Consider the following 22,554-nt stretch of genomic DNA (forward strand, 5'->3'; position numbering starts at 1 on the left):
AAATCTTGACGTGGCTTAAAGGTGAATAGTCTTCTTTGGCGACTAATGCTAAGGATTGATAGAGACGGCTTAAACCTTAATTTTTCCTTCTAATATAAATCCTCGTCTCTGGTATCGTTATACTTCCGCTACTCATCGAAGAAAAGGGAGAGAAAAAACTGAACGAACCAGTTTCCAAAGAGTGCTCAACTCTATAATCATCAAAAATACATTTGGTTCACCTCTCCTGCACCCCAAACTCAAAATGAACTGTAAGTTCTCACCCTAGTCCTTCTACCTACGATCTTTTAGTACGGACATACAAAATGCTAATGGAAGTTGAATCTGGTTCCCCTCCAGCCTCCATGAAAGAGTTCAAAACTCGAGAAACCCGGGCTGCCAGAGCAGCCAAGAGAGTCCAAGTCAGGAACCAGCGGGGGTCCCAGGCTGCAACCACCACCATCACTTCCTCCTCCCGTAACACCAAGAAGGATCCGCCACTACTGCATAATAGAGCATTCATGGCTGTAGTTAGGATGACAAAGTTTCACACAGATGCTGGTGCCCACCTTTACCATATGGTCTTCGACAACGGCAAAGCCCATCTCGTATGTTAAGCCAAAACCAAGCTCCTCCTCCTCCACCTCCTCCCCCCCCCCCCCCCCAAATTTCGTAAGCTGTTTATCTTGTTAATTACTGACGCATTCATTAATCTATCTATCTACATAGGCAAGGGTTCCTGAGCTTCTCGATCTGATCACTCTTGATGCTTTGCATTGGTACGAGCACACTCTCTTCATGACCACTGAAAAGTGGAGGGTCGACACCACCGAGACCATCCCCGAGAGGCTAAGACTCCAGATCGACTCTGAGAGAGTTTTTCCAAAGTTTACAGTGCCAAAGGCGTGTAGGAAGAAGGCGTGCTTCATCTGCAGGAACCAGAACGGCTATCTTAACTACAGTAACGGTGAGTCCGAGGTCTGGAAGCAGAAGCATCAGGAAAGAGAGAAAAAAAGGCGTGAGCTTGAGGAAAAGAAAAAGCAGCAAAGGTTGGAGGCCGAGATTGACGCGGAAAGCGATGGGTAGGATGACTATTTCTAGGGCAGGGTTGGTTCTCTATATGTCGCTCAGCTTCCCTTACTACTGCTACGACTGAGCTAACATGTGACGTATGGGGTTTGAAGATACTTTAGTTCCATGTCACTACATGTATCCTTCAATGAGAACGTCTTCTGCCCGTGGAAAATTATATATAAAAAAAAAAAACAGTGGAATTGGAGTTAGAATGAATACACAATACCATAAATTTGGGTAAAGCTTGCGAGCGTATCCAATAGGAGACTGTTGGAATACAGTATACAATTCTCTGCCAGTATTTGCAGTCAACCCGGCGTTATCATACAAAACCGCACCGCCAGAAGCCGGAATTTAATTGCCCTTTTCAGTACTGAATGCTCTTCAAATCAGTTTACCCAATATTAGTCCTTCGTCGCACGTACATAGCATGCCAGAAGAAAGGCGTTTTACCCAGGCGTCCAGATAGATAAGAAAAATACAGTTAACACTAAGAATTAATAGGGGTGGGGATCCTTGGTCCTAACATGGAATCTTGTTAACCCGCAATAAAATCATCTTATATACCAATCTACTTCATATAAACAATCCTCAGCAGAAAAGCCCATACTTCAAGCCATGACATACGCAACCAACTAAAGGAATGAAAGTCGTCGCCCATTTATCTGCCTACTTCCCACTCCCTTCGCCGTCCAAAACCAACCACATGAACCGAAACCTACACCTTCCATGGACAGTAGGCGCCAGAACCATAACCCAATCCTCCCCAGGGCACTAATCCCAAAATCATTTTTTGGGGGAAGAAGAGTTTAGTCAATAATAGAACAATGCTTACACATACAATACACCGATTCTGAAACACCAAATGTACGAGTTCTTGCACAACGATGAAACCTTCTAGAAACGATAGGTTCTCCACGCGCGCGCGGTACAGCACATGTATCAGACAGCGACAAAGCTCCAGAGAGCTTGTGATAAAAGTGTGGTTAAGTTTGGGTTTATATCAGAACCTCATTCAAGCTACCAGCCAGTCAGATCACCACCCCCGCCACCTATTCATAGAATCATGAATTACGCCACACATATACGGTTACGTCGTCTTGTCTTGACTGGCTAGCAGAAACTAATAGAGTCGGACACGTACGCATGGTGGTTTGGAAAGTGTTCTGGGTTATGACACAGCAGGGGAATACCTCCGTAAACGAGGTGGTTCTAGAAGGGGCGAAGAGATGTTGTCTAAATGCTCAAAGCAAAAATAATGCAATTTGGGAAGTACTGGACGTACTATATATATACAAGAGGTCATGCTGTACTTCGTCGTGGTAGATCGTCATGGCAGGGTTAGGTTTCCCTAGGTCCTCTTGTCCCGCCCCGTTAAGTATTACTTCCGGGCCACTGACAGTTGTGTGGGCGAGCGTAGACAGCTCGTCTTGCTACACCAAGTGGGTTAAGTCCCCATAACCATCAGTAGGTCATAGATTCAATTCCGGGGGTGGGAGTATTACTGTGGGGTGTATATTATATACCGGGAAATTCGGAGCACAATATACCGGACAGTTGATCACAACAGTCCGCGAATTGAGCCCATACCCCCGCGAAGGGTATATGGCCACAGCATCACTTTTCGTAAAATTTTATTTTTCAAAGGTTTATTGCCAGCTTGATTATCTTAGCTTCTCGCTCATAACTTGGTCTCCCTCTCAGGGCCGGATGTAGGATTGGGCCGGTTTAGCAAAACTTTTCTTAAACCATATTCTTTTATAGTATAGTAGATTTCTATATGGACTCAGCTCAGGAGGAAGAAGAAGGTGGTAGGTACATAGTTTTTGGAATTGGCATCTAGTGCTGTGCACACACAGCAAGGCTGGAACTATGCCCGTGACTTGACCAGGTTGTAAGCTGTAGTTAGATAGCAGACATAGTGAAAGTTAGTTCTAGAATGCCGGCGCTGAAACTATAGTTGTTCTAGAACCCGGGGATCGCGAGAAAGGTAGACATTTCCTATTTCGCAAAACAACTGAAGCTTTTGTTCGACCCTTTACTCTCTCTACACACCTAGTTGAGTCACATCACATCAATAGGTTAGGGGAAGAAAGCGGAAAACACCCCCCCTTTGTTATTCCAGAAGCCGACTACTTTCCACCACATTCCCCGGGCCCGCATATCGCGAGACACTAGCAGCAAGCAACCAACCATGCGAGTGATACTCCATGAAGAACTTTCCAGAATGGACCCTCCTGGATATATATATACCTACAACACAATCAGTTCATCCGCAAGCCAGTACTCACTCACCACTGCCGAACCATGCCAGATCCACCCACCACCCACGCGCAGCCACCAAAGCTAAAGCCAAAGCCGAAGCCGAAGCCCCAGCGGCGCATCCCACGGACCGGCCCCGCCTGCGGTATCCGACGCAACAGCAACAGCAGCACACGCAGGCTTGTGCGTCCAAGGACGACATTGTCGTGGGCGGCGGTGGCAGCGGATATAGAGGAGTTTATCGTGCTGGGGTGCGAGCGGCGCGGGACTGCGGGGAGGAGCGGCGGCGGTGTGGAGGAGCTTGAGAGGGGGGTGAGGGGGCTAGATTTCAGACCGGCGGATCATGAGGAAGAGGCCGTGGGAGTCGTTGTGGTATGCAGGATGCCATGGAAGGTGTCGGAGTATGAGAGGGTGCTGGCGCAGAGGGGGTATAGGCTGTTTGAGCGGTATGTGGTTGGTGCGAGGATGGCGGGGGATTTGGCGGTGCTTGTGAGTTTATCTCCCGGTCTTTGACTGTTGTGATGTCTGGAACTAGGCCTGTTGAGGCACTCGCTTTTCAGCGGGATTTTGTGAGTGGTGATGGTGCCTGCTGCTAACTATTAACTGCCGTTCTACGTAGAATTTTAAGTCCCCACTCGCCGTATTTACTGGCGACAAGGATAAATACGGGGACCACGAGTGGTTTCTACTATTTTTGAATGGCGAGGGCGAAGCCGTGGAGTATGGCGGTGTCAGTGGCAGGTCACAGAACCTGGGGAGAGACTTTGAGATGGGCTGGTATGTGGGCACCGTGGGCTTGTGTAGAGCCTTTTTGCCGCTGTCATGCTTGTAGCTTGGAGTTCTAGAGTCATAACGACAGTAGGGTGAGTTTTTTTGTGAGTGTAGGTCGTTTCCGACTGTTTTTTGTCATTCTCTCTTTGCTGCCGGTGGATATAGCTTTGTGGTTCTGATTTAGCCAGCCCCTCCGTCACAGACATGTTTGGGGGGCGGCTGTATGAATACCGGCTGTATATAGAGAAATCCCGGAATAGTAATTACCTTGATCATGTATGTTTGTTAATCATGTGATTATGACCCTTCACGAAATATCACTCGGCCATTTAATCATGTGCGCGCAACTTCGAACAATCGTCGTGGGGGTGGGGGGGGACCAGGTGGTGTATTTAATCGTGGGGATTACAATGGGGCTCCAGACAGGCATAGGCATGTGTAGGTGTAGGGAGGTGTGCAAGGAGATGAAATGTACTTGCAAACAAGACTTGTGTTGGTGGGGTGAGAGAAGGAGAACTCTCGATACTAAGCCACATATCGTAATGACAACATGCGCCGGTCCTATAACTATGTACCTGTAGACTGGCCTCCTTTATTGCGATGGGGAGTCGGGCGGTTGACGATTCCGCATGCTCCCGATGCTAACTCAGGTGCGAGAAGTAATGGGGGAAGTTTAATAAAAAAAAAAAAGAAAAAAAAAGATTTAGCGAACGGGCACTAGTATTTTATCTTGGGAGAGAATGATATTTTATAATAACCCGGGGCATCAAGTCGAGTTGATTACGGTTAGATTTTTTTGCTTTCATAAAACAAAAAGAACAAAAAGTAGCATTGATGGTCCAGCCATATCTACTACTCCCACCCCTGGATTGAACCCTGGACCTTCTGCAATCGAAGGCAAGGCACAACCTCTCGGTGTCCGTCCGGGGGCGAGTTAACCGTTAAGCCACTCGCCCATGTGTGTTTCTCGTCCCAAGTGCTATTTGAATGCCAAGGTTGATGCAGGTGCCAAGATTCGCTGGCTGGTAAGATATCAGCCGGATGTGCTTCTCTTCTTCATCAATCGGGAGAAAAGAAAGAAAAAAGAAGCGTTGATATTAGCAGGAATAATTCACTTGGTAGGATGTCTATAAAAAGAACAAAAGGTACTGTAGATATGGTTATATCTACTACCCCCACCCCTGGGTTGAACCATTGACCTTCTATAGACGTTCAAAGGTCAGGCACAACCACTCGGTGTTCCGGAAGGCGAGTGTCAACCGCTAGGCCACTCGCCCATGCGTGTTGTTGGCTGCAAGTGATATTTGAGCGCCACGCTAAAGTTTATTGCTTGCGCGTGACTAACACTAATAGGTGAAGTACTGAAGAAACCACACCTAACCCACAACGAGTATTGTGCACTAACACTTACAAGTATTTCAGCCAACCCTTTCGTCCAAATGGCAAAGCCTTGTTCTCGGGATCGTAGATACATATGTGCATGTACCATGGGGTGACGGCCGCACCAGACCAAACAACGAGAAAGGTCTAACTGCATATACTACAGTGCAGTACTGCCATTTTTAGGATGTTATTGTATCCAGTCTTCATACATATTTCTGGGCTATGCTATACTACATTACTACGTTGCTGGGCTGGGCTGGGTTGGGTTGGACAGGGCGGGGCGGGGCGGGACTGTTCACACGCCATCACTCGTTCTTGGCAAGCACTCGCACCACAGAACCTTCACCGCCCTCAACAAAACACACCACAACAAAACGCCAAAACACCAAAACATCGATCAAAAAAGCCTGTGGCACAATATCCGGCCCATATAGATACTCTTTTTCATTCCCTCTCATATTCCACCACCACCACCAAAAAAAAAGCTAGAAAAGAAAGAAAGGAAAAAAAAAGGTGGAAAGCTTAAAAGCTCAATCTATCCGACTAGCCACCAGCCCAGCTTCCAAAAAAAAAGAAGAAAAGACTTGTTTACAACAATGTACGTGTGGTGTGTGTGATGGAATATACCCCCACAAGAAAGAAGAAGAGAAAAAAATAATAACACATCAAGAAGATAAGATCAGTGAAGAAGAAGGGTTATCCATCCCCCCCTCCCCTTTCAAAGAAAAGCGAATGGGAAGGGAGAAGAAAAAGAGTAGTAACATACATACCAACCAGTTAACCAGATAACCGTTCCCCACTATTCGAAAGCCCATACTTGGCCCTCATGCGTAGCTACACCATAGGTAATGTAAATATTACCACATACGCGTATCCCCCCAACCCCCAAAGCAAGGTATTTTTGAGCAAAAAAAAGAAAAGAAAAGAGATATAGAAAGAGGGTGGGTATAGATCAGAGAGAAAACCAAAAGGAAGAAAGTAAGAAAAGGGAAAAAAAAGTAAATGGCAAGAAAATAGCCTCGAGCCCCTGGACCTGGAAAAAAAGAACGCAAGGAAACACGCAAAAAAAGAAACAAAAACGAAAGAACTCCAGCAAAAAGAAAAGAACAAGTGCCCGTGTTTCCCATTATGATTAAAAAAAAAAAAACTTTTTCTTCAACTTTGGCGAAGAGGTAATGAAAATGAACGAATAAATGGATGAATGAAAAAAAAAAAATCATTCATACACACTATCCTCCATTACCATCGCTATACAACCACATCATCAATCAGCATTCGTCTTCTAAAAAAAGCCTCAAGTCGAATTTACTAACCTTTCGGTACCACAAACGTATTCTTATTCCTCATGCCCCCCATCATGAACATCATGGAGCTCTCTCTCCTCCTCTGCCTACCCCCTTTCTCGGGCAGCGACAGCCCATTCGCCGACTCTCCCTGTGTGACTTCGACTGGCAGCGGGCTCCTGGGGAACTCCGACTGTGATGGTGTAAACATTTGTGAATAGTCGGGCTCGTAGCTCGCCGCAACTGTCCTCGGTGTTTGCGGCTCCTGCACTAGGTTTGGGAGCGGCGTCTTGAGTGGAAGCCCTGGTGTACCAGGAACGTGGATCAGCTGTTGCTGCTGTTGCTGCTGCTGCTGAGTAGAGGGTTGTTGCTGGGGTTGCTGTTGAGTTTGCTGCTGGAGTTGCTGCTGGGGCGGCTGCGCAGATTGCTGCATCGGACCGGTGATCGTGGGTCGATTGTCGTGGGCCTCACGGGAGGGGGATTGTGGGAGATCACGCTCCGAGGGGTATTGCTCCTCGGGGCGTACAAAGATGTGGCGGTACTCGTGGAGGAACATGGAGAAGACCTGGGCGGGGATGTTGAGTGTCGGAGAAAACACTATACCAACTGTATAATAAGAACATTAGCGCTCCAAAAGTGACAAACGCGTATATATATGACTTCAACATACCATTCCTGATTGTCATCTTGTTGACGTCAGAGTTCTCTACGATCCTCAGAAGGTGTCCTGATAGAGCTCTCAAGAGCTCAAAATTCTCAATTGGCAGGCTATGGACAAGCTCATTCAAAGCCGTAATCTTGGTTGCCTTATCATCCATCTCCGTAACCTTGACGAATTCCTCCCTTCGCTCCGTGGTGAGAACGTTTGTCGGCAGCTCCCTCAAATAGAGCTTCAGAAGTCCCGCAACCGCATGCACATCGTAGTACTCGTCATTATTCAAGAGATTGTAATCCGATTCTACACCTAGTCAGCATCATCTCACCTACAAACTCGGGGGGTGGGGGGCCACTTACCAGTATTGAACCTCTCTCTCAAGCCCTTGATAACCACATTCGAGCCGCTCAGCCTAAAGATACCCTCCTCACTCGCCGCATCCTTGGCCTCCAAGTACTCAATGCATCGATACACGACAGCCGGCAGTGACACCGTAACGCCAAACGGCTTACTAAGATGAACAGCCTCCTCCAACGTCGCACCAAAGACACTCCTGTTGAGCCTTTCTCCAATCTGATGATATGGCGTACCTCCCAAATGATGATTATCCAGATCCGACGATGACCTCTGTCTGAATCCCCAGATGCTGCGCTTCTTCGCCGCCTTCTGCTCGCTGTGTGTCAGTTTCGCACCCCATGCTGCCAAATCCGAAATTACAGATCCGTTAGTTGGCGCCGAGATCTGCTTTACCTGTGCTGTGCGCTCCGGGGCGGGCTGGAGTGTCGGCGCTGTAATGGTCGAGGAGGACTGCGTGGCGATGATTGACGAGATTGAGTTCTGGGGCGACGGGGTGTTCCGCATCCTCTGGAGCTCTTCCGGTGTAGGGCCTCGCGCAGGCTCAGGACCAGGTGTGGTCTGCTCGTATCCCAGTGCATGTAGCTTATCCTGTTCAATGGTCTGCGAGTCCTTGCTGTCCTTGTGCTTTGGCCCATAGCGCTTCTTCTTTTCCCTGCCTTCCTTGCTCGACGCATCCTCTGACGGATCTGGCTTATCTACATACTGCATCAGGGCCTCGACCCATTCGTCCCTCTCGGCATCACTCTCTGCACATAGCACATGTCGCACAAGCGTTGATGAATCCTTCCGCTTCGGCTCCAGAATCAGGAATGCATGGCGGTACTGGCTCTCCGTGTCGGTCTCGCCCTCCAAAGGCTCCTTTACCTTCTGGCTCTGTGACTGCCGCCCAATCTGCGCGCTCTGAAGCTTGATCTGGCCTAAGTGCGCACCGCCGGGAGCCTCGTAGTATTTCAGCACCGGTCCGTTGAGCACAAAGTAGCGTGCCTTCCAACCGCCAAAATTCTTGCCGCGCTTGGTGAGATATCCTTCTTTCTGCGGCTTCCCTTGCACACCACTGGCAATGCTGCTGCCATCCTTAAAGGACCCTGCGACGTCGGCGCTGGGTATGTGATCTACGACGTCAGTCGAGAAAAACTGGCACAGCGCCAGCGCCGCACGCTCATCCATAGTCGCTCCCAGGACTCCCGCAAAATACTCATCCACAGCTGCCCTCCTCGAGTCGATCCTTGCCGGGGCGTGACCTGTAAATAGCGCGCGGTCCGGGAGCTTGGCGTTGAAGGTAATGAATTTGCGGAGGACTGCGTCCAGTGCCGGGAGCGCGCCGACATCCTTCTCAACACGTAGAATCTCGCCGCCAGTTCCCCGCGCAAATACGCCGAGCGTGAATACGGAATCATTTTCGGACACTCTTGGCTTGCTACCGGGGAGCATACTAGCTCGGGAGGGGCGCATGCGCGAGGACACTACTCGGCAGTCGACGGAATTGATGGCGCTGGGCTGGATAATTAGGTTAATTACCTGGTCCTCTAGCGAGCCCTGGCTGGTCGTCGAGTCGCTCTTCTCATGGCCTCTGGGGAGCGGCGAGCGCAACGGCGCATTCAAGCTTTGTGGCATAAGCCCGCGCGGCGTACTAGGCTGAAACGGCACCGGGGCGACACCAAGACGCGGCGACAACGGGCTGGTCCTGGGAGAGCCGGGAGACTGGGGTCGCTGCTTGGGCTTGGGTGAGTTCATAGGCCTGTCAATCGGTCTTGGGGAACTTGGCAGCCCAGGACTCGGCAACGGGGCTCTCGCAAACTGCTGTCGGATGCCCGAGCCGTCGGCGGCGAGGCCAGGAGAAAACGGCTTTCCGTTGTGGACCATTGGCGGCGCAAGTGACATTGCCTGACGGTCCTGGAAGCGCGGGGTCGGCGCGGCATGTGGTATATTTACACTCGGGAGAAGCGCTAGACTTGGCGGGCCCTTCTTGTCTATAGGTGTGTGCGTCCAGCTGGTGCGTCTATCATAGACGGGCATCCTCTCAATGCTCACGCTCTCATCGTTGTGATCCTGCGTTACGATAACCTCTCCTTCTGTCTCTGCCCGCTGCTGATACCCCGGTATCTCTTCAATCGACACATTATCGTCCTCGTACTCATCGTCCTCCTCATCATCTGTATGAAGCTGGGACCTGGTTTCACTTAGAGGTGAAGCCAGTGCCAGCGGTGCTGGCGGAGCTTTTCTAATTGGTGATTTCCCAAGTCCGGATGCAGGCGCGACGTTTGTCGAGATACCCAACTTCATCAAATGATGAGCCCTCGACGCGATCTTTGCAGAACTCACCGGGTACTGGAATGGAGCATTGTCAGCGTTTCCTGACTCATCCTTTGGCACGTACATCTCCTGAGCCCTCGGCGACAGCGGCGCAAAACCACTCCCCTCCTTCAAGCTCGTCGAGTCGGAGTGTTGGCTGCCCAGCGGTGTCCTGACACTCTCTGGCGTTAACGCTCCGTTGCGAGTCGCAGTCGGCGACGACGGCCCCTCCTCCAGTGTCTCCATAGCCTCCGGATACGAAATCTCGAGCCCGCCACCGAACACCCCCCCTCGCTCCGGCAGCGGCATCGACTCGGACCTAACTAGCGAGAAGCTCTCCACCGGTGAGTCCTCGTGTTCCTCCGCGCTCTCCGCCGCCGCCGCGGCCCTCGCCGCCATGATCGCCGCCGAAGAACTCGGCACTGGCGGGACGACTCCTAGCTGCTCCTTCAGCTTCTTGCGATACCGGTCCTTGTCCTTGAGCGCCTGCTCGAGATCCTTGTTGAGTCCCAGGATCATGGCCCGTTGCTTATCCACCAGCTTCCACAGCTGTGCATTCTGCGTCGCCGCCGACGCCTTCTCCTTTAGCATATAGCCGATCAGGGCCTCTGCTGATCCTGCTGTCTCAATCAGCGTCTGGATATCTGCGTGTGTAGGGGCGGAGCTGCTGCTGCCGCTGCCGCTGGCGTTGTTTCCATCAGCGGAGTGACGGGAGACTGTTGAGATGGCCGAGTCGATGGAGGAGGTGCGCGGCGGGGGGCGGTTCGTGAATTGTGAGGGCGGCATTGGGGATGTTGCGGCGGTCGACAGCAGGACCTCTGGAACCGAAAGGTGTTGCTGTTGCTGCTGTTGCGGCTTACCACTGCTGTTGTTGGTGTTGGTATTGGTGTTGGTGTTGGTATTGATGTTGTTGGAAAGGGATTTTGGAACCGAGGGGTATGTGAGTGTCGAGGGAGTGCTGGGGGTTTGGTGCTGGTGGTTATGGTGAGGATTATAGTGCTCTGTGGCAGTGGAAGCAGCAATAGAAGCAGCAGTGGGAGAGTTATTATTACTATTCTTCAAGGGATACGTCCCTGAGAGCACACCGGCAATATGGGAAGCCTCCGCCGCTAACCTCTCAAGTTGGTTCTGGTGCTGGGAAACAGAAACACTTGTGGTGGTGGGCGTACCTGGCTGTGGCTGCTGCCGGTGGTTGAATGTAGATCTTGCAGGCGTAGTAATTGTGATCAAGCCTCCACCTCCACCTCCTCCTGTATTCGTATTTGCGGTAAGAGCAGAAGTATTATTGTTATTATAATACTCCGTAGCAGGTCCCGTTCCCGTAGTCCTACCAGCTCCTCCTTCTCTATAATCGTGCAGCAGTGGTGGTGGTGGTTGTAGTAATGGTTGAGTGTGTCTCTGCGGTTGTGGTTCGCGAGCGCGTGCAGGCGACGGTGGTGGGAAGCGCGGTGACTGTTGGGGCAGTAGTCTTGCACTAGTTGTTGTATTAGCAGCAGCCAGTAATTCCTTCCGTGCCTGTTCCACTCTTAATCCTTCTTGTTCTTGTTCTAGTGCTGCTGCTGCTTCTGCGTCTGCTTCTCTGCTATAATTACTCCTGTTCAGCACCCGCGAATTCAAAGCTTGAGGTTGGTGCTGCTGCTGCTGCTGCTGCTGGTAGTAAAACTGAGGGTGTGGTGGGTGCGGCGGGTGTGGGTTGTAGTAATACTGCTGCTGCTGCTGGTGTTGCTGCTGCTGCTGTCTGGTAGCGTTCAGGTCCCGCAGCCGATCCTGGTGTTCCAGTTGCTGCAATTCCTGCCCCCGGCCACCTCCACCACCTCCTCCCTTAACACCTCCACCGCCGCGACCAGAGGCTGGTGGCATCGTTTGGGGCCGGTGCGACATTCTAGGGCGTGGTGGGTATGTAGAATTCTCTCTCTCTCTCTCCTTCTCCGTCTCCCCTAGGCCTAGCTTGCCTTGCCTTAATGTGCCCTTGAATATATATTTTTAATCCCCCGTTATCCTTCTTTGTCCCCCGAGTATTTTTTTTTTTATTTAACTATTTAATTATTTTTCCAGAATTGATATTCTTTTGGAGCAATTATTTCAAGGGGTGTGGATGTATGGGGAAGGGAAGGGGGGGGGGGGCCGATAGTATAGATTGATTGATTGATTGATGCTTGCTTGCTTGCTGGTAGAGGTAGAGTACTGTATGGAAGAGAGCGCGTGCGTGCTTGCAGAAGCTTGCTTGCCTGCCTGCTTGCCGGATACTGCAGTAGTAGTAGCAGGTAGTAGTAGGTAGGGTGCTGTATGTAGAGGTATGGTATGTAGGGCCCTGCCAGGGGGTGGTGGGGGGTGGGGAGGGGGAGAAGCAGCAGAATTAACCAAGATCTACCACTGCACTCTATCTGCTGGTCAGTATCGTAGCATGAAGTAAAAAGATGAGCCCAGTTGTTTTTTCTTCCCACAACGAAGGAGAAAGGTGAGAAGGGGTGGAGAGGAGGGGGAGGAAGAACAACCATACAACTAAATCGACTTAAGAAGAAAAAAGCAATGATTGATGAGCCGCCGGATAGATATGTGACAGTTGACAAGCAAAAGTGAGTAGATCTCTGTATGTAGCTAGCTAGCTTTTGTTTAAATTTAGACTATCTTAAAAGACTGGCGTGATAATGGGAATTCCAACTGCTGCTGGTGCTGCTGATGTGATGCTGCCTGCTGCTGCGCAGAGAAAGATCGAGTTATGGAAGAATATTATGCAGTGTCTCCTAGCTAGAGTACCTATCTAGTTACCTGGCTAGAGATGTATGGAGACAGAACGTCCGAGTTCCAAGACCAGATGAGACCGGGTTGCAAGGGCGGCAGCTGCGGGTGAGTGTTACTTTTTCTCCAGATATGAGATGGAGAATCGATATCGTGAGCTGCCAGCTGCTTCTGCTGTAGGTATATGATGGAATGAGACGTAATGCAAGGCAGACGCCGTAGGAGGAGTACGTATACAAAGACGAACTGATTTCTACTTTGTACACCCTTCTTCTTCGTGTTCTTCTTTCTTTCTAATCCAATACTGCTTTTGTTTCGTCACCTCTTGCTTAATTCCTTTCCTTGCTTTTTACCAAAAACTCACTTGATCCCTCCAACTGTACCAGCAGTGGAACAATATTAATCAGTCTCAATCAAGCTTACGCCTCGAGCAAGGAAGAAAAAAATAAAAATAAGAAAAACTACACTTCCGAGAACCCCACCAGCGTCAAGAAAATACAAGGTCAGCCCCGGGCCCGGCCCATATACAAAACAGAGAGAGAACAATGAATTACAGATTCAAATGTAGTTGTGGTTGACTTGATCATCAAAAAAACGGTTTCCGATCCTTAAGCTTATCAACTGAACCCTGATCGAGTTAGGCCCGGGACGGTAATGTATGTACCAGCCAGCCCAGCACTGACACGTTCGATGGGATGGGGATGGGATGGGATGGGGGTGATGGGGGCGCTTCGTTATTTTGAGTGAAGGGAAAAAAGATACTCTGCAGGACGGTGTATATGCAGGTACAAAAAAAACACTCCCACGAAGCGGGGGAAAAAGAGAATGCAAAAGAGAGAAGGAGAGCTCGAACACGAAAAATCCAGATGCTTTACCACATTTCATGATTCTCATTTTTCTGAAATACAGGGCCCAGGACGCCTGATGAGCTGTCTTCCTACCATCCACTCATCGTCTCTCCTCGGCCAATTCCCCAAACCTCTCAGCCTCTTTGCTTTTTCTTTCCCATTCCTCGTGGTGGCGTTCACAAATGACAAGTGAGCGAGAGAGGGTGCGCGGTGCGGATCAGGGGCTTTAGCGTGTGTCAGTAAAACGAGTGATCAAAGCGGCCGGGTTTTGACTTGTGCTTTGCTTGTGGCACCCCTGTCGCGCGTTCATGGACATGGGGGGGCATGCAGATATGAGCATCCTTTTTCTTTTGTTTGAAATTCATGCTATCCGCAACGTACTCACGGGTTCATCTTTCGTCAAAGGAACATCTTCCAGGGCTGCATATCAATCAATGGGGTTCATCTCCATGAATTATCATATTTCCAGTATTTGCATGGTTGACACCGCATAATCAAGGCCAGAATCATACTCAATGCCTCGACCTGCATCCTAAAGTGATATATTTAAGAATAGGGTTTATGCCTTCCTCGTCCTCCTCATATGGGGGGAACTGCCCCGTGACGCCCTTCAATGCGGGGAAGAAGAAGAAGCTGATGTTTGTGAACCCTCCTAGTCCTCCTCCTCACTGAGTAACCTTCCTCCCCACCCCCCAGCCATTGATCAACCTCGTTTACGCCGCTTCCGATTTCGAAATAGGCGAGGTATTAGGATAATTATCCGAGAGTACCATGAGCCTGGCCAGACCCACCGATCCCTTCTTTCATATCCGACTGACTCTTCTCGAGGCGAACTCACCCCCCTCCCCCTAAAGATGAGATAGGAGCTGTATGTACTGTGTGTGGAACACCAAAAAAGGCCAGATAGATAGGCTGGCTGCTGTGACATCTGTAGACCGGTAAAATATCGCTGTTGGAACCTCAAATAATGCGTTTTACCCATGTCAGTCAGTCAGGTACGCCTCCCTTCCTCCTCTTTCACATTTAAATTTTCTAATCACAACAAAAAGCGCCATATCGTTTTTTTTATTAAGACACTCCCGCCTCTGGCGTCCTGAATTGTAACCATATATTTTGTGTTTCCAGTAGTGGGCAAATGGAAATTGTCCATGTTTGAGTTAGAACATCCCAATACTCATTCCTCCGATTAAGTAGTAATCCCAACTAGAGACGTAACCGTGTAGTGTGTATTTAAACGCCCATGATCATCCACGGCCTTATCAAATCCTCGCCAGCTAGTGGCGCCGCAGAAAAGAAAAGAAAGATCCATATGATTCCCAGATGATCCGCAGCTACTCTAGTTGGACGCATAAGAAAGCAAAAGCAGAAAAAAAAAATAAAAGGGATTTTCATTGGAGTTTTTCACTCTTTTGCCCAATTGCCTCCGAGCAGAAGGCGGCTGTTGAGGGCAGCTGGTTGGTTAGTCCTCGAGGTTCCAGTTGGTTGATCTTCCATTTGCTCGCACCCCGGTACAGCTGCTTTGGTTGGCTGTTGCGGGGAGACAGAGAGTTAGAGGGTCTTGCAATTGTTGCTGAAAATAAATCCCATCCCACCCCCCCCCCCCCCCCCCCCCATCGTCATCGGGAATCGATTGCGTGTGTGCGTGTGTGTGTGGGTGTGTGTTGTGGGATGATGTTACATCTCTAGCTGGCCACGTTATCTTGAGAGGAATGCTAGAGTATGTGAGTAATCTGCTTGCTGCTTAGACAGAGGGTAGAGTAGTACTAAGGAAGTAGACACGATACGGCGGCCGGAGTGTTTCTGCATGTAGTTAACTACTCACTCGGCACCAACCAACCGAGTGATCACCAGTGAGCGAGTGTGAGATGAGACAATCACCCAATATCGCGAAGGGTTGGTATGTTGTTGGAAAACCTTTCCTCGCTGCACTGCACTGCACTGCCCTGCTCTGCAACCTGCAATAGCTACTGCAATATAATGGTCATGTCGGGTTTGGATACCAGAAGAGATCGAAAGCGACAAAAAAAAAAAAAAAAAAAACCAGATGCTGAAATTTTAAAAAAGCTCTGCCCTGCCTGCTTTGCCCGCGGCCGGTTCCTTGCATGATCTGATGGCGATGCCGGTATGTCGGTCCGTTCGGATGCGGATGCGGATGCTCTCGTGCTTCCGGGGAGGAGAGGACAGTGGAAATCGGTTTTTTAATCTTGAATTGCATGTAGTACCGAAAGATTCAATCTACTCTACATGTACCGTACCGTACCTACCTCACCCCCACGCCTACAAAGTGTGTACCTACCTTATATCCTATTTGATTGCAATTGAAAAGGTACCTACATACGGTACCTGAATATATGTCCTGTCAGTCCTGCAGTCCTGCAGTATGTAGGTACTCTACCCATCCACCCCATCCACCCCATGAAACGCGCGCGGGACAAAGGTCAGGCTGCAAGTATATGTATGTGACAACAGGCGCGTCATGTACCGCTACAATGTGTGTCATTTTCAACGGGTATGTATGTATGTAGAGCAGTAGCGGCGGCGGGGGAAGGGGAAGGGGAAGGGGGGGTGGTGTGTGAAAAGGAAGGAAGGAAGGCCGGGGAGGGGATCCCCGCCTTTTCGCTTATGTAGGTACAGGTATCCAGGTCACGGGTTAATTCTGGGCTGAGGGTTTTTTTTTTTTTTTTTTGTTTTTGGTGGCCCTGCTTCGGGAGGTTGTGGGAACGCTTGTTTTTTTATGCGCGTTAGAGGGCTGAATTGGCAGATATATGCAGAGTGTCTCTAGAGTATGCAGAGTGTCTCTAGAGTATGCAGAGTGTCTCTAGAGTATGCATAGTGCATAAAATTGTTTATCTCCCATGTTTTCCACCATCACCATGGCAATACCACCGCCGAGTTTTAACAACAACTGCTTTACACTCGTGTGATTGGCCCACGGGCACAGTGCACTATGCACTAGTAACGTCTACATACACGCAGAGTACGTATACCCATCTTCCTACCCACGGTTATAAAAAACCAAACACCGCCTCGTGGTTGGTTTAGAGTTATCCAATTCGCAACTCCCCATCTCCCTCCACAAAAAAAGGGGGGGGGGGAGCGGTCCATTCACCCGAAGCCTCGGTGTAGCTTTTTTTTTTAATGTTTTTGTTCCCATTGACACATGACGTCCTCCTCTCTTCGGAAATTTCAAGGTTCGTTCGTACATAGGGAGTGTTGGACCCATGGATGGAAAGAAGGGGGGGGGGGGGGGGGGCTGTGTCGTTTTTATGTCAGTCAACGTATGTACCAATGGTCGAGTATTTACCTACATGTAGGTACATGTAGGTAGGTACAATTTGGGTATGGATACATGTATGGATATGGGTATGGATATGGATGTGGGCTGCAGAAAGACAGGCACGATCCAGGTACTTAACTCGTCGTGACACTAGTCGGTGATGAGAGCGATGCATCACGATCACTCGTCCTCCACCTCTACCTTTTCCACCACTGGGCAACTACATATGTACATATGTAATTGCCATGCTAATGCTACATGCAGGTACCAGGCAGTCTGGCAGTACCCGACGGCCAGAGATTGCATATACCTCCAGTACTCTCCTCTCCTTTTCTGAAGTACAATCCTTAAATCTCCCCCTCAGCCTTAGCCGTCACATTATCCCGCTTTGATTCCCGCGCTCCATCGGGTGGCCGTGATGTTATGGGGCCCGATCCTGCCTGCCTGCGGTTCAATTGCAAGTGGCCGGTATTGGATTCAAGTGGTGGTGTAGTAGAGCGGGTACGGGTCTCGTCGTCGAGTTTGTTCCCTGATATCTAAAGTACCTACAGAGATGTAGATGTTCTGGATATAGTTACGCCGAGAGTGAGTGTCTGTGCCCGTGCCCGCCAAGCACTAGTTCTCCACCACTCACCTCACCTCACCTCTCGCCTCACATCACATCACATCACTCTCTCTGCACTCCCTCTAGGCAATCAAGCAAGCAATCGGAGATGATGTGAGCCCAAACCTAAACTCAAAACCCATAACCCATAACCCATAACCCAAAACCAACAAAGGCATCCCATCCCATCCGCATTGCATTCCTTTGTCCGTTGCACAATCTCCCCCCAGCTCCATCTGCGGGCTGCGGGCATAATGAGCCTGATATCTCACTCCCTCGCCCACCCACTAATTACACTTCCCTGCTGATAGAATACATGTGATGTGAAATGTGCACTTTGGCGTCCGCCCTGAACCAAGCAAGGCAACTCCCCGGGTGTAACTGCTCATCCATCCATCATCCATCCATCCATCCATCCATCTGCCCATCCATCCATCTGCCCATCCATCCATCTGCCCAACCCACCCACAACCACATCGATCCGGGCCAGTATCTACTACTAAGCGCTCACGCTCACGCTCACCACAAGGCTCACCCAAGGAAGGGCATATCGATAAGATAGCGCACGCATAAACCCACCCTTATCCCATCCATCCCATCATGCCTTTAATTCTCCCGCCCAATCACCACTCTCCAATCACCAATCCAATCATCAATTAACCTCCAACCTCCAACCACAATCTCGAGCAGCACAAATTCCCGCACCTCCCGCGTGTGCTGCGTCATGGGATATGACTCGGTCTCAGACTCGACTCGGTTTTCTTCCGTGCGGGCGCGCCGGTGTTGGGTCGTGGACGCTTGGCCGGGGTCTCGGGCTTCGGGCGGGGCTTGGGGTGCTTTGGCTGGGTGTATGTGCTCGACGTGATGAGGCGTCTCTGTCTGCATTGGTTCTTCTAGAAGGGCTCATGTGCGCGATCGGTCTCATGAGCTCGAGAGCTGGGGGGTTTATATACATACATGTACGTGCCAGACCCAGGCACACGGGACGAGAGCGCCGGTCCGATAGTGGACAGAAAAACGGGCATGGGAAAAGGAAGCGTCTGAGCTCTGGTTCGCTCTGTCGCTGGCGCATACTCGATTCTACATGCACAAATCCCGTCGGGCAAGCTAGCTACACGCAGCTAAGTACAGGCCCCAATCACAGCCCATCACTCACCCTCTTCTTCTGCTTCCTCCTCCTCTTCCTCTTCTTCATATTCCTCCTCTTCATACTCTTCATATTCCCCCTCCTCCTCCTCCTCCTCCTCCTCCTCCTCCTCCTCCTCCTCCTCCTCCTCCTCCTCCTCCTCATCCTCCTCCTCATCACTCTCCCCCCACCCCATCTCCATCCGCCTCACCACCCGCTGCGCATCCTCCCTCTCCTTCACGATAATACTATCCACAATCCACAACATCCGCTTCAGCACCGACCCCACCATCATCCCCTGCTCATCCCAATACCTCTCCAGCGCCTCCAGCCTCTCCGTCACATCCCCCGCCAAATCCATCTCCTTGAACGCCGTCCTCGGCATGCGCGCCTTCGCCATTGTCAGCGCTCCCCCTCTGCCCCTGCCCTGCGACGGGCCAGGAACATATTTTGGGTGTAGCAGCGCGGGGTCCACCACTGCCGGCGGTACATTCGCCTCCGCCTCCTCACCACCATCATCGTCGTCAGAGCTCTCCCCATCCTCCGGAACAAGCTCCTCAACGACCTCCGGCGCCATCTCATCCTCCTCCTCCTCAACCATCTCCGGCTCCAGCTCCGGCTCCGGCGCCGCCTCATCCATCTCCCTAATCCTCTCGACCAGCTCCGCCCTCAACACCCCATTCCCGCGCATCGTCGACGACTGCGGACTCCTCGTCCTCAGGTCCTCCAGCACCCTCGCATCCAGTCCCGCATCGTCGCCCCATGGGCCCAGATGCAACCCGAGGCCCGGAAGGCTCGCGATCCACTCCTCCATCGTAGGCCCGCCCTTGCGCAGGTTCAGGGAGCGGTCTGCGTCGCGCCATATATCTGGCGGCGGCTCGCCCTTGCGGCGGGTTGCGGGCTGCGCGGAGGCCGACTCGGAGGGGGCGAGGGATGCGTCGGCGGCGGCCCAGAACTCGAGGGCGGAGGAGGTGGGCGTTTTGGAGATGTCGATATTGTGGTGCGCGGCGTAGTGGTGGTGGTGGGGGCTGCGAGCGTCGGGTGATATGCGGGAGCTGGCTGGGGAGTTTCGGGGTGGGGGGATTGCTTTGAAATGGCGCGATCCGGGAGGGGGTATTTCTCTTGTAGCTGTGGGGTTGGCATCTGGTGGGGGGAGCTCTAGTGGCGGTATTTCGTCGTCGGCGGTCAATGATCGTCGGTGCCCGCTGGGTGAGCGCTTTTGCCTTAGAGTGGCAATCTCACTTGCGGATTGAAGAACCTTCTCCTGTTTCACGGTCGAACTAGTTAACGGTGATAGGTCTTTTGGTACGCTCTGAAGCCTAGCTTCCGATCTCTCAGGAATTGGCGGAGCAGTGCTTGATGCAGACTTGGGCGGATCAAGAAAAGAATTCGCCGTCACCATATCATTCTGCATGTCTGTAGAGGTGGATGCAGATACAGCCGCCTCCGCCTTCTTCCTCTCGCCCGAAGAGCTCGAAACAAGCGGGCTTGTATATCTTGGCGACTTTGAGTACACAGGAGAAAGAGTAGGACGATACATAGGAGACGGTCTTGCCGGGAAAACCTGCGAATAGGCCCGACTCCTCTCTACAGGCTCAGCAGGCAACTGCGGGCCCAAAGCCTTTGGGGATTGGATATTATCTGCCTCAAGATACGGCTGGTCCGGCTGTGTATAAGACGGGGACGAGAACACCGGGACATGGGGGGCGGAATACGATCGAGACCACGCACCGGGCTGGATGGCACGCGGTTTTGGCCTCGAGGCGGCCTGTCTCCTTGCCTCTCGCTCCGCATCCCTATTTTCAAACCGGGACTTTGCTGTTCTCATGGCGTTGACAATGCGGGCCCCAGCTTTTTCTTCAGAGTCGTCTCTTTCTTTCCGCCTAGTGTATTTGTACACATTCATCTCCTCTTTTGCAGATTTCATTCCACGCCTCGCAGCGTCTGTGAGCCTGTGGTGGTCCTTATGGTGGTGATTCAGCTTGTAGAGTTCTTCAGGTGCTGTGTGGACCCTGACGATCTCTGCCTCCTTCTCAGAACTCTTACGCTCACGATAGGCATCATAACGGCTTTGAAGCTCAGACAAGGTGAGCTTTTTGGCATGGGTGCTCAGCCTGCGTCTCTCACTTCCCAGTCCATGCAAGAGCGACTGCCCGTCAAAATCCTCCTTGTCCTCCTCCCGCGACGCACGAGAAGCCATATACCTCTCCCTATGCACCGTCAACCCCATCTTATCATACAGGTTCGCCGAACGATCCGCGCCGCTTCTCGAACCCGAAGAAACACCCCCTCCTCCCTCAGGTCTCCGAACCACTGCAGGCTTCTTCTTCTGCAGAAACTCCTCCACGGGCACCCCCTCGTCCTCCTCCTCGGGCTCGATCCCAAACATCTTCTTCAACCGATTCTTCGACTTGGCCGAGATCAACGAGCTCCCACCACCACCACCACCACCACCACCACCACCACCTTTCCCCGAATCCTCAACCCCTGCATCCCCGCCACCATACTCGGGGTTCCTCCGTAGAATGTCAGACTCGGACTTGACCGCGCCCTGCAGCCTCGCCTTCCGCTTCCGCTTCCACGAGTTGCGCGCCTCCAGCAGCTTCTCTGCCGGCACGCTCTTACTCGCCTTTAGCTTCGCCGTCGCCAGCGAGCTGTACGGCACCCTCGCTGCTGCTGCGGGCTGGCTAGACGTCGCTGGCTTAGCAGCCCGCCCTATGGGCCGTGGGGGTATTGTGGGGCGCGGACGCAGCGGGAGGTTTGTGCGTGGGAAGTCACTCGGTGCGGGGGGCAGGGGGCCGTCGAATGTCTCGGGGTGGGGGGAGCGGCTGCCCTCGAGGCTGAGCTTTGCGGCGGGGCTGCCGGACGTGGGGGGGAGGGTGGTGGGGAAGTGCATGTGATGGTCTTGTAGAACTTCCTCGCGATGCGGGGAGATAGTTGGGGGAGTAGGTGATTCGTTAATTGATATTATAGGTATAAGCTTATGGCTGTTATGGAGGGGGTTTGGATATAGCAGCTATGGAGATGTGGCCCTGGGTATTGCGGGCTCGTGTTGGCTACGTATATTGCTGGAGCTGGAGGCACAAGTGGCCGGACCAGCTACGCCTGATTGATTGATTGATTGAGTAGTTTGTTGGGACCAGCTAAGGTTCCCCCGGTCTGCCACCATCACTAACGCTGCCTGAGGTGTTCTTAACATCGAAGCACATTTCATATATTGCTTTCTAGCCCTCTTTAACCCCCGCGGAAAGACATTAGAATATACAGTTACAGTTGACCGTATCCGAGCTCAGCTTCGGAATAATGTTTTCCAAAGCAGTTAGTTGGATCTATAAAGTTAAATGTAGTTTAGAATGGGTTTATTCAACAACAATAACGCACATCCCTCCTACGTGATGCTAGAAATAATATAAAGCGCAGAGATTTTAGTTTGAGCAGCAATATCTCCTCTCCTTCAGCTTTGTTTGAGGGACGACCTTGATCCATATAGCGCTTTTGCCTTACCACGTACAGTACTACACAAAGTAGTGTTTTGATCCAAGATTAAATATATCGCCGCTCCAGAAAGGTCCCAGTAGTGTAGTCAAATAGTCGTAGATATTGAAACTCAGCTTGGAGCGTGGAGTGCTTGCCAAGAACGAGTGATGGCTTGTGATTAGATTAGCCCACCCCGAAAGAAATGAAGCTGTAGGATGAAGTAAACGACAGCTCAGCCGGTGCATGATGAAGAGGCATCCATCCCCGCTGGGTATGATGTACATACACGTGCACGGAGGCACCGAGACACAGATCAACATGTTCACCAGCCATACTCGTCAAGTAATGTAATATGGCCGGCCCGAAAAAGACACTGCAGACACTTCGTGCAGGGTGGGGTGTTTAATGAAGGACGGGTACGATACTG

General features: G+C 51.2%; 4 protein-coding genes across 4 annotated transcripts; 2 read left to right on the plus strand and 2 right to left on the minus strand.

Moving 5' to 3' along the window:
- Positions 1-305: 305 nt before the first annotated feature.
- Positions 306-1,065, plus strand: H6S33_010718 (uncharacterized protein; the record flags this gene model as incomplete). Its single annotated transcript, XM_044842068.1, has 2 exons — positions 306-587; positions 709-1,065. The coding sequence occupies 2 exons, from the start codon at positions 306-308 to the stop codon at positions 1,063-1,065; spliced, it is 639 nt and encodes a 212-aa protein (XP_044696648.1).
- Positions 1,066-3,360: 2,295 nt separating this feature from the next.
- On the plus strand, positions 3,361-4,160 carry H6S33_010719 (uncharacterized protein; the record flags this gene model as incomplete). Its single annotated transcript, XM_044842069.1, has 3 exons — positions 3,361-3,804; positions 3,935-4,092; positions 4,148-4,160. 3 exons carry the CDS (start codon positions 3,361-3,363, stop codon positions 4,158-4,160), a joined length of 615 nt encoding a protein of 204 aa, XP_044696649.1.
- Positions 4,161-6,685: 2,525 nt separating this feature from the next.
- H6S33_010720 (uncharacterized protein) lies at positions 6,686-11,937 on the minus strand (the record flags this gene model as incomplete). Its single annotated transcript, XM_044842070.1, has 7 exons — positions 6,686-6,717; positions 6,783-7,358; positions 7,423-7,710; positions 7,767-8,073; positions 8,158-11,057; positions 11,226-11,393; positions 11,868-11,937. The coding sequence occupies 7 exons, from the start codon at positions 11,935-11,937 to the stop codon at positions 6,686-6,688; spliced, it is 4,341 nt and encodes a 1,446-aa protein (XP_044696650.1).
- A 6,735-nt stretch (positions 11,938-18,672) lies between these two features.
- Positions 18,673-21,546, minus strand: H6S33_010721 (uncharacterized protein; the record flags this gene model as incomplete). The annotated part of the gene is made up of 1 exon (XM_044842071.1): positions 18,673-21,546. The coding sequence occupies one exon, from the start codon at positions 21,544-21,546 to the stop codon at positions 18,673-18,675; it is 2,874 nt and encodes a 957-aa protein (XP_044696651.1).
- Between the last annotated feature and the right edge of the window lie 1,008 nt (positions 21,547-22,554).

The sequence above is a fragment of the Morchella sextelata genome (genome assembly GCF_020137385.1).
Source record: "Morchella sextelata strain SCLS chromosome Unknown scls_5, whole genome shotgun sequence".
Taxonomy (NCBI): Eukaryota; Fungi; Ascomycota; class Pezizomycetes; order Pezizales; family Morchellaceae; genus Morchella; species Morchella sextelata.